The sequence below is a fragment of the Mercurialis annua genome, linkage group LG1-X (assembly GCF_937616625.2).
Source record: "Mercurialis annua linkage group LG1-X, ddMerAnnu1.2, whole genome shotgun sequence".
NCBI lineage: Eukaryota > Viridiplantae > Streptophyta > Magnoliopsida > Malpighiales > Euphorbiaceae > Mercurialis > Mercurialis annua.
The window spans coordinates 55,051,391-55,063,977 of record NC_065570.1 but is presented as its reverse complement, the minus strand read 5'-3'; the positions used below and the strand labels follow the sequence as shown (position 1 = coordinate 55,063,977).

At 29.1% G+C, this 12,587-nt stretch overlaps 2 protein-coding genes across 2 annotated transcripts; one reads left to right on the top strand and one right to left on the bottom strand.

The window, feature by feature from the left end:
- The first annotated feature begins 5,900 nt into the window (after nt 1-5,900).
- LOC126665087 (flavonol synthase/flavanone 3-hydroxylase-like) lies at nt 5,901-8,665 on the top strand. Its single transcript, XM_050357787.2, has 3 exons — nt 5,901-6,525; nt 6,852-7,179; nt 8,349-8,665. Exons 1-3 carry the CDS (start codon nt 6,071-6,073, stop codon nt 8,559-8,561), a joined length of 996 nt encoding a protein of 331 aa, XP_050213744.1. The 5' UTR covers nt 5,901-6,070; the 3' UTR covers nt 8,562-8,665.
- On the bottom strand, nt 8,634-12,149 carry LOC126665086 (uncharacterized). Its single transcript, XM_050357786.2, has 6 exons — nt 11,835-12,149; nt 11,570-11,662; nt 10,585-10,683; nt 10,267-10,459; nt 9,022-9,425; nt 8,634-8,933 (listed from the first exon to the last, which is right to left on the bottom strand). Exons 1-6 carry the CDS (start codon nt 12,045-12,047, stop codon nt 8,724-8,726), a joined length of 1,212 nt encoding a protein of 403 aa, XP_050213743.1. The 5' UTR covers nt 12,048-12,149; the 3' UTR covers nt 8,634-8,723.
- Nucleotides 12,150-12,587: the final 438 nt, after the last annotated feature.

Sequence of the window (12,587 nt, the reverse complement as noted above, 5' to 3'; positions counted from 1 at the left end):
CATATAAAACCACGTACTTTCATTTTTTTTCAAATCTATCACTAAATCAATTTTCAGTGTATTTTTACTGATGTGGCAACCGAAATCCGGCTGATTTGAAAAAAAATTAAAGGTAAAAATACAACGGAAAATGATCGGTGATAAATTTGAAAAAAAACGAAAGGTCATGGTTTTATATGGCAACTTTTAAAAGTCGTGATTAAAATGAAACTTCATGTAAAGTTCGTGATTTTTTATGGAATGAACCCAATTTAAATTTCATTGATTTCCAAAAAAGAAATGTTTTATTTAATAGTAATAGACTAATAGGTTACAAGTTTAATGTGTAAAACATAACTTTTAGTGTAATGATATAGATTCTTTTGTCCTTGGTATGAAATGAAGAGCAACGAAGGTTCATTTTACCTTCGAAATTTAGCACAAAAGTTCTAATAAATTCGTGGCCTTGAACGCCTTTAAAACTTTGTATGTTGCCTTATTTTATTCCTTCATATGAAGCGTTAAAAAATAATCGGAGTATTATTTATAGATTGAAGTTGAGGTGGCAAACTATTATTAGCAATCTAAAACTAAAGTGGTAAAATGAATTCCACATTCAACGTGTGTGTGTTTTCTTTTGAAAAATTAAGAATTAATTGATCTTTTCTACTATTTTTTTCTTCCAAAGCTAGTATAATTTGATGAAGATGTAAGTATAAATAATGAAAGTCATTTACAAAGAGTTCAATATGATCTTTTTAAATTTGAATAACTAGATACTAAACAATGCAAGATAAGTAAAAAATAAGTGAAAAATAAAAAAAATTCATGATATGGATCCCGTAAATTCAACACAACATAGAACAATGTTCCCGTTGAGCGGGGTATTTAGATATTTCGATTTTGACAATAAAATCGTTCTATCCGACGAATTCTATAAAGATAGATCTACACACCTCTCCAATTTTTAGATCGAGAACTTGGATTTAAAGTTTGTACGAACACTAAAATTGCTTAAACGATCTAAAACATTGGATCAAAGAGGTGGAAAAAAGCTGCAAAAATATATTCAGTAACATAAAAGTTCAAATTGAAAAGACAATGTTAAAAAAGACATATTCAAATAAAAAAGTAGATCTACAATAGTTAATACTATGGGCGGGGAAAAGATGATTTTCCGGTTAATCGGAAAAATCATCTTTTCCAACCCTTAAGAAAATGAAAAAAATAAACTTTGTTTTTAGATAGAAGGGAAAGGATAATTTTTAGAGGGAGAGAGCTTCTCTTATCCATTTTTTTCTTTTATCTTTTCTACTATGTTTGTTGTAACATAAGTTCATCGTAGCATAAACCTTTGTTCAAAACAAGAGTGAAAATATGATTTGATTAATCTTTTAAAACATCTCCAACTGGCATAATAATAAAATAGTAACATGTCAAAAATATTATCACTGTTCAATGTGTTCATCAACCCTATATCATTTCCTCTTCAATTATTTCTACCCGCAAAACAACATAAAATTTAAAATTAGGTGCTAATATAATATCTTTTTGCATAATATTTCTAATTTTTAAAAGTCTGATTAACTACTTCAATTAAAGGATTTAATATTATTATATAATAATATAAATGTATTAATAATAAGAATGCAACAAATTTTATTGAATACCTAAAATAAGATTAAATGTGAATGTAACTTACAATTTAGTAACTTAGCATTATATTAATAGGTATAAAATAATGATAAAAATATTACAATTGTACAATTTCAATGTCAATTCATTTTCTGGTGTGGATCGATGACAATGTTAAGCTTTTTAAAATATAAAATTTAGAAAGAGTTAATTACCGATAGAAACACTAGAATTAGAAGAGAGTTTCTATAATATACATGCGATCTAAGTATAATTTTGCCTTTTTAAGTCGTAGATGATGAATAATTAACACTAATTTTAATTGTTTTATTATTAAGAATTAATTTTCTTTTACATTTATTAAATTTTATCAATTAAATCAAATTAATGTCATCAGAGATTTATTTATAGAAATAATGCTTAGTTGAGTCCCATGATATTTTTTTAGTATAAATTAGTCCAAAAATAAATAAAACAAATAAACTTTAATAATTAATAATAAATTAATTTTTAATAATTTAATAATATAAAGATAATTTAAATACAAAAGTTTATTATAATTAATATATAAAGTTTGACTGATTAAAATATAGTTATCAAATTAAAATAATTAAAAAGAGCATCTCTTTCATAGAAACCTATAGTTTCCTTTTTATCCCGCCACTTCAGCATTTTTTAAGAAGATCATTAAGAGCTCTCTCTTAGAATGTTTTTGTAGATCCCAAAAATTCTATTAATTGATATAAAATAATCAACTATTTTGTTTAATTAATAAATTCTTGGACTTACCTTATAAAAATATAATATTTAAAAAGTAAATATTGTTATTAGTTTGTCAATTAAAAATATTTACATATAGGAAGCAATCAGCACAAGCTCAACACTTTGCTGGAAAAGCGTCAACCCAATGTTTTAAAACTAAACAGGTGACTGAACCGGTGAAACTAACAGTTTTTGGTTCAAAAGATTCAACCGATTTAGTGATATTTTTTAAAAGTAAAAAAATTTAAAACTGGCAATGGATATTAGGTTTTTAATGATAAATTTTTTCATTGATAATTCTCTTAGTCCGGTGTAACAGCGGTCCAACCGGTTCAATTACTGATTTGATCTTGTCCAATCTGATTCAATAATAATTCCGAGTTTTTACAGATTTTGAACCGTGCCACTAGACGGATTCCGGTTTGACCGGTTTGACAAGCCGGTCCAGTCGCGATTTTTAAACATCGGTCAACTCTTATGCTTACACTACTATTATTATCAACAGCGCATACTTGGTACATGCCAATTTTTTTTATTAACAATGGCTGCGTGTAATCAACACAGCGGGAGAGCGGTGATGTGTGGTCGCCGAATGTCTATTTCGGAACTTCGGCAAGTTAATATTTCTGTTTTTTTGCCAAAGATAACAATATATAAATGTACAGAAGAATGACCATCACATGAAGAAAATGAGCCATTCTTTAAACAATAAATAATAAGTGGACTTTGTAGCTAATATATGAGCCATCCAAATTCACATCCATTTAACAAATTAAGATAAACCAAAGTTTAATTAATTTGTTAAACAAACGGTAAAACAATAAAATATATTGACAATATTAAAAAACACATACCATTATTAGGAGTAAGATGATAATAGTATTACCTTGTGAGTTTATAACAACATTTAGTAACGTAGGTTGAAAAATTATCCAGAATGAATTCCCAAGCATAGTATATCTGCTCATATATTTCTTAAAAACAAAATAATAGTTTAGTGTAATCATATTAATAGTGCTTAGTTTACATTTAAAATGTATCAAATTAGACCAATATATCATTTTATTTAAAAATGTTTTTTTATTTAGATTTGTTATATTAGTTTCAATAAATCTTTATTTATTTAAATTATTTTTTATTTAATAAATTATTTTTTATTTAATAAATTATTCAAAAACTATAATCAATTCATTTAAATTTTTTAATCGATATTGGACTAGTTTATACATAAAAAAAAATTATCTTTAAGACATTACTTATTAACTGAGTATTTATTGATTATATTATAACCAAAATTTATTTGATAAATAATTAAAATTAAATTATTTTAAAAATATTACGCTAATTTAATAATTATTTATTTATATTTTTTTAAATTTATTACAAATAATTATTTTAATTTTATAATTTTATTTTAAATTTATTTATGTATAAAATAAGTTGATATGTTGAATTAAGTTTTATTTTTATCAATTGAGCTCCTATAAAACTAGTTTGACATAATTGAATAAAAATTAGCAAATTTAAAAAGGAAATTAATTGAAAAAAATAAGAAAATATACTCCATTTTAAAATAATGGTCCACTTTTTTTTTTTTTATCACAAATAGTTGTATTTTTTAAACTGTGTGAAAAAAACTGGTGCCATTTGGTACGGAAGGAGTATTAATTTATAATGGGTTACAAATTAAAGGGAGCAAATTGTACTTAAATGCGACAGTAATTGAATTTCTTGTAGTTGACGTGTCAATGATCCAGTGGATAGCTGGAGAAAACTGGTGCCATTTGTGACTAGAATGAAGCCACGTAACCTGATCCTCAGCCTTTCCTCCCCGCTATCTCCGTACCTACTTCTCTACCTCTCCAATCATATAGGTTGCACAGTCTTGTTACACTTGCAGTTACAACTGCTTGTATAATGAGTTATTCAAATTTAAATAAAAACATTGGATTTAAATTTATGAATATGTACCTATTTTAAAATTTAATAGAAATATTTTATTACTTAAATATTCGATTTGAATTCAAACAAATTAAGTTTATGGTCCAAAAAAACTACTCACATTTTAGCCCTTATCCAATTTCATTCTAACGTTGCAATTTCGTCAATTGCATTCAAATTCACATCTTTGTGCTTTAATTGCACCCTCAAATACTAAATTTATATCTTCATTCGAAAAAAAATTCAAATAGGTCATTTATCTTTAACTTTTTGAATGGAAAATAGTTCAAATAAGTATTTTGTAGGGCTTTATGAATTTTTCTCGAGTGGAAACGAGTTCAATTTAGTTTCGAGGGTGGAATTGATCCAATTTAGGTGCAATTAACGAAATTATAACGTACATGGTAAAATTGAAAAGGGCGAAAAGATGGGTAGTTTTTTTTGGATATCAGGTTAAGAATAACATGCATAGTAAATTTTAGCACAAATCTTCTAGATCTTTCTTCATTTATTTACAGTATAGTACGTCGAAAAACAAATTAAAATAATTTAGAGTGGCGATTTGAATTAGTCAATTAGAAACTAAAGTTACCGATTTTAAAATAAAATAAAAGGGTTTATTTGTTCGATTTTAAAATAATAAGGGTTTAATTGTTCAATTTTAAAAACACAGACGCTTAATTGTGCCCAGATAAAGTAAAAGGGCTGATTTGTACTTTTAAAAAAAACTTGAGAACTTTTTTGTACCTTCTACCTTTAATCAATGTTGTTAGAAATAGTAGCCAAAACCTAAACTTCATTAAAAAGCAAAGAGCCATTTTGGTCTTGAAATTTGTAAGATAGGCTCACATAATTAAACTTGGTCCATTTTGAAAATTTAGTGCATTACTTTTTTAAGTAAGTCCAATTACATCCACATCCACTCATTTGTTTTAAGAGCATGTGAAAAGCAAGCCTAAAAATATTAAACACAGCTATACTGGAATTAAAATAAAATATTAAATAAAAAGCATATAAGTGACTCTATTTTTAAGAGTCATACACTAAATAATCAAAATAGATAAAATTTATTTATATAAGTTCGGTCTATAAGTTCAAATACCAAAACGACCCTTCACTCAAAAATCTATAAATGTGTTATATTTACGCGTCTCATTAATGAATTGTTTGGTCTATTATAATACTCCCTCCATCTCAAATTGATAAGCATTTTAGGACAAACGCGGTTTTTAAGAAATTTAATTTATCTAGATAAAATGTTTTAATTTATAAAAAAAATCCCATATTTGCCCTTAGTGAATGAGTGTTAATTTATAAAAAAAAATACCATATTTATCATTACTATTTTCAACTTTACCCCAACTTACTGCAAAAAAGAGTCAGTTATAAATGTCAACAATTGTAAAAATAGAGTGAATTTAGAACTAAAAATATTTATAAATTTAGATAATGTTTCTTAAAAATGCATGCATCAAAGCTAACACAACAAATGTTACCGGAAGAAGTAGGTAGTCAAGACAGCTAACTATCCCCTAATTAATTGTCTTACCTTACACTAATTTTTAGCGGTAGTTCTTAACACTTACTTAACTTCTCCATTTAAGGAAAACATAAAGATGCAGAGTCGCTCATTTATTATCAACACGGACGTTGTTTCTTTATAAATAAATAACTCTGTTTCAATGCATACATACATAGAATCTTGAAACTTTTCTTTCATCTTCTTTGTTTTCTCTCACTCACTTTGATAGCAATGGAGATACAAAGAGTTCAAGACATAGCTTCTTCATTCAAAGACGCAATACCAGAAGCTTTTATCAGATCAGAGAATGAACAGCCGGCAATCACAACCGTTCACGGCGTCAAACTTGAGGTTCCGGTGATTGATATGGCCGACCCAGATCAAGAAAAGGTGAAGAATTCAATTATTGAGGCTAGCGAGAAATGGGGAATGTTTCAAATTATTAACCATGGGATTGCTAGTGAAAGTATAAGCGAGTTACAGAGAGTTGGTAAGGAGTTTTTTGAGCTTCCACAGGAAGAAAAAGAAAAATATGCAAAGAAAGCTGGTGGTAAAGAAGGATATGGAACACTTCTTCAGAAAGAAATGGAAGGAAAAAAAGGCTGGGTGGATCATTTGTTTCATAACATTTGGCCTCCTTCTGCTATTAACTACAATTTTTGGCCTAAAACTCCTCCTTCTTACAGGTTTTTATTTCTTTTCTTTATGTTGAAATTCGAATTGGTTCGCTTAGCTTAGATCTATTGCAATAATTTACTCAATTATTACTCCTTCCGTCCCAAATTGATAGGCACTTTAGGACAAATAGTCCCCCGTTCGAATAAAAATAGAACTTAAGTTACAAAAATATAGCAAATGAAACTATTTCATAAAGTATCTTAACTAGCTCCGGAAAAGTTTAACCTCTAAAATATCTATTTGAGGGTGTGTGTATATGTGGAGATAATTGTAGGAGATTAAAAATTTGAATCTAAAAAGTAAATTATACTAATTGTTATTTTTCCTGTGGCAGGGAGACGAATGAGAAGTATGTAAAAGAGCTACATGAGGTGGTAGACAAACTCTTTAAGACCTTGTCGTTAGGATTAGGGCTTGAAGAGAATGAAATAAAGGAAGCTGTAGGTGGCGATGATTTGATTTATCTTCTGAAAATAAACTACTATCCGCCGTGCCCGCGGCCGGATTTGGCATTAGGAGTGGTGGCTCATACAGACATGAGCAGCATCACCATTCTTGTGCCTAATGATGTACAAGGTCTTCAAGCTTCTAGAGATGGCAAATGGTACGATGTCAATTACATCCCCAATGCCCTAGTCATCCACATTGGCGACCAGCTTGAGGTAAATTTCATACTTTTAAAAAGAAAAATAAATGCGTTTTAATAAATGCATTATAATTTAATTGTTCATTGGTCGGTACAATTTTTTTTCGGTTCAAAAAAGGTTTAATTGAAGAATTTGATTTTTAGATAAAAAAAAACTACTCCCTCCGTCCCGTTTAAGAAGGGACATTTCCCATTTTTATTTGTCCCATTTAAGAAGGTCATATCGTGTTTTCTGTGCCAATTTACATTGAACTTCCACTTTTATCCCTTTAGTTATTTTAATATGCATTAAATGCAACTCAATTTACAATACATTTATTCTATTATTAGGAAAAACCATACTAATTAATAGAGGTAGACATGACAAAATAAAATATTGTCTTATTTTATTAATATTTGTGCAAAACTCATTTGTCCCTTCTTAAACGGGACGGAGGGAGTAAAATGGATTTCCGGTTCATGATAGAACCGGCCCGTCCGATTTTAACTTATCTTTTTTGATAAAGTTTTTACAATATGTTATAGTAAAGAATAAGAATTCTTTCTTAATCGACGATTGGCATCAGGTTTTGGGCAGAACTTGTTGTAACTAATTTTAATTTACCATCTTTGGCATGAACACAATTTCTGGTCCTTTTTTACGGATGCATGAATGAATGTTTAACTAATTAAGCAAACAAGTCATAATCATGCCAAACTATTTTAACATATAATTTTTTTATGGCATAAATAGGGTTTGTTTGTTAGGATTTATATTGAGCACCAATTTAGTGAGTACATTAATTTAAAAATATATTTAAAATCAACTCGAGCTAACTATCAAGTTGAGTTTAAATATCAAAATACTCAATTTGAAAGACTTACAAGCCTAGTTGTATTTTAATTATTTATTTTTTCATATTTTATAATTGTATTATATTAATTTTTTTAGATATAACTGGGTCACCAAATCGACCTCAAGTTGAATTTGAATTTCCAAAGTAAAATTCAATCAAATTCAATTGAGTTTCAAGGTTTGAATTATAAGCCAAACCGAATTCAATTTTGACCCAATTATACCCCTAAAGGTAAGGAGCCATCAAACCGAATTAAAACTGATTCGATAACTATTTTAACAGAATTGTCAAATTTGGTGTGAAAATGTAGTTGCAACAATGTAAGTGTGGATTTAATTTTTGGTTGTAGATTTTGAGCAATGGAAAGTACACGAGTGTGCTACATAGAACAACGGTGAACAAAGAGAAGACAAGAATGTCATGGCCAGTGTTCTTGGAACCACCCTCAGATTTTGTGGTCGGACCTCATCCCAAGCTTGTCAATGAAGACAATCCAGCGAAATATAAGACCAAGAAATACGGCGATTATTGTTATTGCAAGTTAAACAAGATTCCTCAATAATTTCTTCTCAGTTGGAAGTACTAGAATTTGGTATTGTAATAGTAACTATTTCTGAAAAACTATGAGCTAATATTCAAATAAAATAATAAAGTAGATTATATAAATATTATTCCAAAAACAAATTGTCTAAATTTAGACCAAAAATGATAATTGCAAACTAGACTACATTGTCCAAATGGGAATGCAGTATATGAGAATTCCCAAGGCAAAAGAGAGGAGCAGTGTAGTTAGAGCATAAGCATAAGCTCTCCAAATTTTATTACTTTCTTCCATTTCATTGTACTCTGCGATTAATGCCGAAACACTACTCAGACATCCTAAAAATCCCAATTGAATGCCTGTTATTATGTCATCGCATGTCTTCCCTTGTACCTGCATCGCCCGTATCCGAGTCTCAATTATAAAATACTAATTTGTTTCAAAATTTTAAATTAGAACATTAAATAGAATCGGGGTTTACCTGTTTTTTTAAGACGGCAAGCGCTGCCATGACACAAACAGAAGAAAGATTGGCAATTAGAGTACCATAAGGGAGCCAATTGAGAGACTTTGTTTTTCCGAAACCCCGTCCGTTAAATCGAGCCAAGGCCCACCTGATCCACACACCTGGAGCTGCAACCAAGCAAGCCACCCATAATTGGGACTCACTGCTGCCGCTGCTTAACCCCTTGTTGAGCATAATTCCACTTGCACACCATAAAATGGCTAGAAATAGAACCATAGCTGCCAATTGACGCTTGGAGCTGACCACTCTGCTCTTGTTGTTGGTTTCAGTTTCAGTTTCATTTGATAGTTTGAGAAGTGACTTGAAACATTTAGCAGTCCCAATCCCAAATTTTATAGAATATGCCGATAGAAAGAAACCTGCAGTAGTACTACACCCAAGTATAATGGCTTAAGTAACAATTTGCGAACTTGTACAAGATAGGCAATTCACATAAAAATCATTTCTTTGTTAATTATTCCTCTAACCTTGTTGTTTTTTTTTTATCAATTATCCCAAATTTTAATAAATTAATTTCAGTTTTAGTCACTTATAGTGTTTCATAAACTGATTTAGTGTAATTGATAAATTTACAAGTAGAAAGACCTAGCTAATAAAAAAAAGTTAACTCTAATATCAATTAATCAGTGTGTGCAAGTTTAAAGACAATTGATACTTTTTGATTCAAACCGGGGAAGGAAAGTTGAATCTGAATATCAATTATACATGTCAAACGATTAAAATCTGTATAAGTATGTTTAACTAAACGTATTATTGGATAAAACTGTTTAAAATGACATGTCTAAACTCATAATAATTATATGGATAATATATAGATATGTTTAGTATAGCTCAAATGATATAAGCGCTAGACAGTAAACTGTTAGGTCGTGGTTAAAATCCTCCCGCAAACGCTCTCCCTCTCCAATTATCAAAAAAAGAAAAGATATGTTTAGCATAATACAAATAGAGTTATTAACATCTATTAAAATAAATTACATTATAGTTATACATAATATAAAAATATAAATATAATTAAAGATTTAATCGTATTTAACCATTTTGAACAATTTATGCATAAACAAACACAAATTTTATTGTATCATAAACAAATTGACTCGTTTATAGTACAAAAATATTTACATCAAATTCAAATTCGCTTAACTTTATACCCTATACTATCCATTCATGTTTAAAATTGACTAGTGGAAGGAAACTTACCTATGAGATAGCCAACTGCGGCAAACACCAAATGATCATTAACAATGAGAATAAGCATTTTCTGATTCCAACCACTGAAAGATGAGAGACTTCCCAGGTATCCAATTGTTAATCCCACGCCCAAATCATCAGACACATTCCCAATCTCTCTTCTGAATACCACACCCAACCATCCCATCAAGAAAGGTCCAACCTATTTTTGTATTTATCAACTCAATATGTTAGTTTATATACTTCATAAATATTAATCCATAATTTCCATTAATATTATGAAATAATTATTTAAACCGCACAAATGATCAGGATTAGAGAAAAAACCATATTGCAAGGAAGGTCAAGATATAAAGGATAGCTATCACTTGTTACACCAGTAAGGCTAGGCCCAAAAAGTTTGCGTAGCAAGTATCTTGATAAAACCTGCACAATATTACAATTAAAACATTAATATATAATTTTTTATTTAACGGTTCATATTTAACTGTCGTATTAAGACACTATCTAGCTACATAATCTTAAAGAAGTGGACAACTTGTCAATTTGTCACATAACATCAATGATGTGTCATAGTAAATGGTATTCTTTTTGTTTCAATTGAAGAAATAAGAAATTAGCAGGAAAAAATAACAGAAAAATAAGAATGAATAAAGTGGTGCAGTTTTTTTTTTTTTTAAGGAGGAGATTCTGATGATGCTTAAAAGAAAAATAAAATAAAAGAGAGGAGTATGTTTTTTTTTTTAAAAAGAGATCCACAAATGTTTTAAAAATATTTCTTATAGTTTCTCTTAGTACGTTTATGTGTCCTCGTTTTTTTAATAATTAAAATGTGGCTCTAATTTTATCGTATTTCAACCCGTTTTTACAAAATCTCCCAGGAAAATCCTAAAGTGCCTTCAGTATACGCATCTTCGAAATATATCAGTATTTTGTAGAAGTTGTATAATTAACAAACAATATCACTGGAAAAAAAATAGCAACAAAAGAGGAAAAAAAAGGTACTTGTGACGGAGTAGGAGGGCAGCTGCCCTATTTACCATCGTTTCTAATCATGATTTATGCTATAAATGAATGGTTTATAATCTTACATGTAAGATAAATTTGGTTTATAAAACATATTATCAAAATTTTAGGACTTTTTCTCGTAAATTTGGACTTGCTTTAGCATTTACTATTTTTTCTCATTTTTTCACTACTTTTCAACAATTTTCAGTCTTAATTCAGCTCAAAAAATTACTAGTTAATCATCCGATGGAGACAAATAGAAGTTATATTGCAGATGATCAACTCTTGCATATTATATTATTACCCCAAGAATCCCAAAAACTGATAGATGTACAAAACATGATATATGATCCAATATTTGTGGCAACATCACTGCTGAGTCCGTCGAGTCCTTCTCCTGCATCCACAACAAGCAATTCAAAGATTCAATATTAATTACTTAATCAAATCTCTGAACAAACAAAATCAAGAAACTGAAATTTTCTATATACGTAACTAAAATTATTTATTATATATATAAAAAATTATATGTAATAATTAATAATGAAAAGGAGAGTTATGATATGTACTTGTTTGATGTCAATCGCATCAATTGGAAGAGGATGTAAGAATTGTTGTTGGATTGGTGAAACAGCAGATTTTGATGTATTGAAGATTGTGAAATAACGGGACCAGAATTTATTTGATTGCATTGAGTTATCATCTACACTTGCCTCTAGATCATGTTGGCTTCCATTGTTACTGTGAGATAAACTCAGAGACTCGTGACTTGTCATAGCCATATCTCGAAGCTAATTAAGAAAATATCTTCACTACCACAGCTAATTATACATGGCAAACTTAATGACATGCAGCTAGCAGCTGATAAAAATATTCATCAATGTTCTATCAATATTTAGACTTTTTAATCACTCATTAATTAATTGTTTTTTTGTATTACACATTACACTACAACAAACAAATGTTTCATCATCAACAACAACAACAAGCACTTCCATTTGCATTAATTTAAAATAAAAATACGAGTCAAATTAAACATGATGTACAATTCTTCATCAGTATAACTTATGTTTCGTTTTGGGACAAAATAAAGTCAAATTATGACACAGTTGATAGATAGAAACATAAACTTTTGTCTCATCTAACACTTTGTACTGTCGCCAGATTTGGTTCCAATATTGGCCCTTCAATCTTTTCTATAGGCATTTTCAATTAGGTACCGCCGCTACACCGCCACCGGCTATTTACGCCACCACTTTCATCTTGGCCTGCAGTTGTAAAAATTTGGTCTCTAAAGCAGCCTCTCGCCACTCAATCGTTGA

What these genes read in the sequence shown, in the direction of transcription:
- LOC126665086 (XM_050357786.2), bottom strand. Translation starts at nt 12,047, where the DNA reads ATGGCTATGACAAGTCACGAGTCTCTGAGTTTATCTCACAGTAACAAT. An exon ending in ATGCGATTGACATCAAACAA is followed by an intron (nt 11,663 to 11,834) that starts GTACATATCATA and finishes TTGTGGATGCAG; the next exon opens with GAGAAGGACTCGACGGACTC. An exon ending in TTGCCGTCTTAAAAAAACAG is followed by an intron (nt 8,934 to 9,021) that starts GTAAACCCCGAT and finishes CGGGCGATGCAG; the next exon opens with GTACAAGGGAAGACATGCGA.
- LOC126665087 (XM_050357787.2), top strand. Translation starts at nt 6,071, where the DNA reads ATGGAGATACAAAGAGTTCAAGACATAGCTTCTTCATTCAAAGACGCA. An exon ending in AAAACTCCTCCTTCTTACAG is followed by an intron (nt 6,526 to 6,851) that starts GTTTTTATTTCT and finishes TTCCTGTGGCAG; the next exon opens with GGAGACGAATGAGAAGTATG. An exon ending in ACATTGGCGACCAGCTTGAG is followed by an intron (nt 7,180 to 8,348) that starts GTAAATTTCATA and finishes TTTTGGTTGTAG; the next exon opens with ATTTTGAGCAATGGAAAGTA.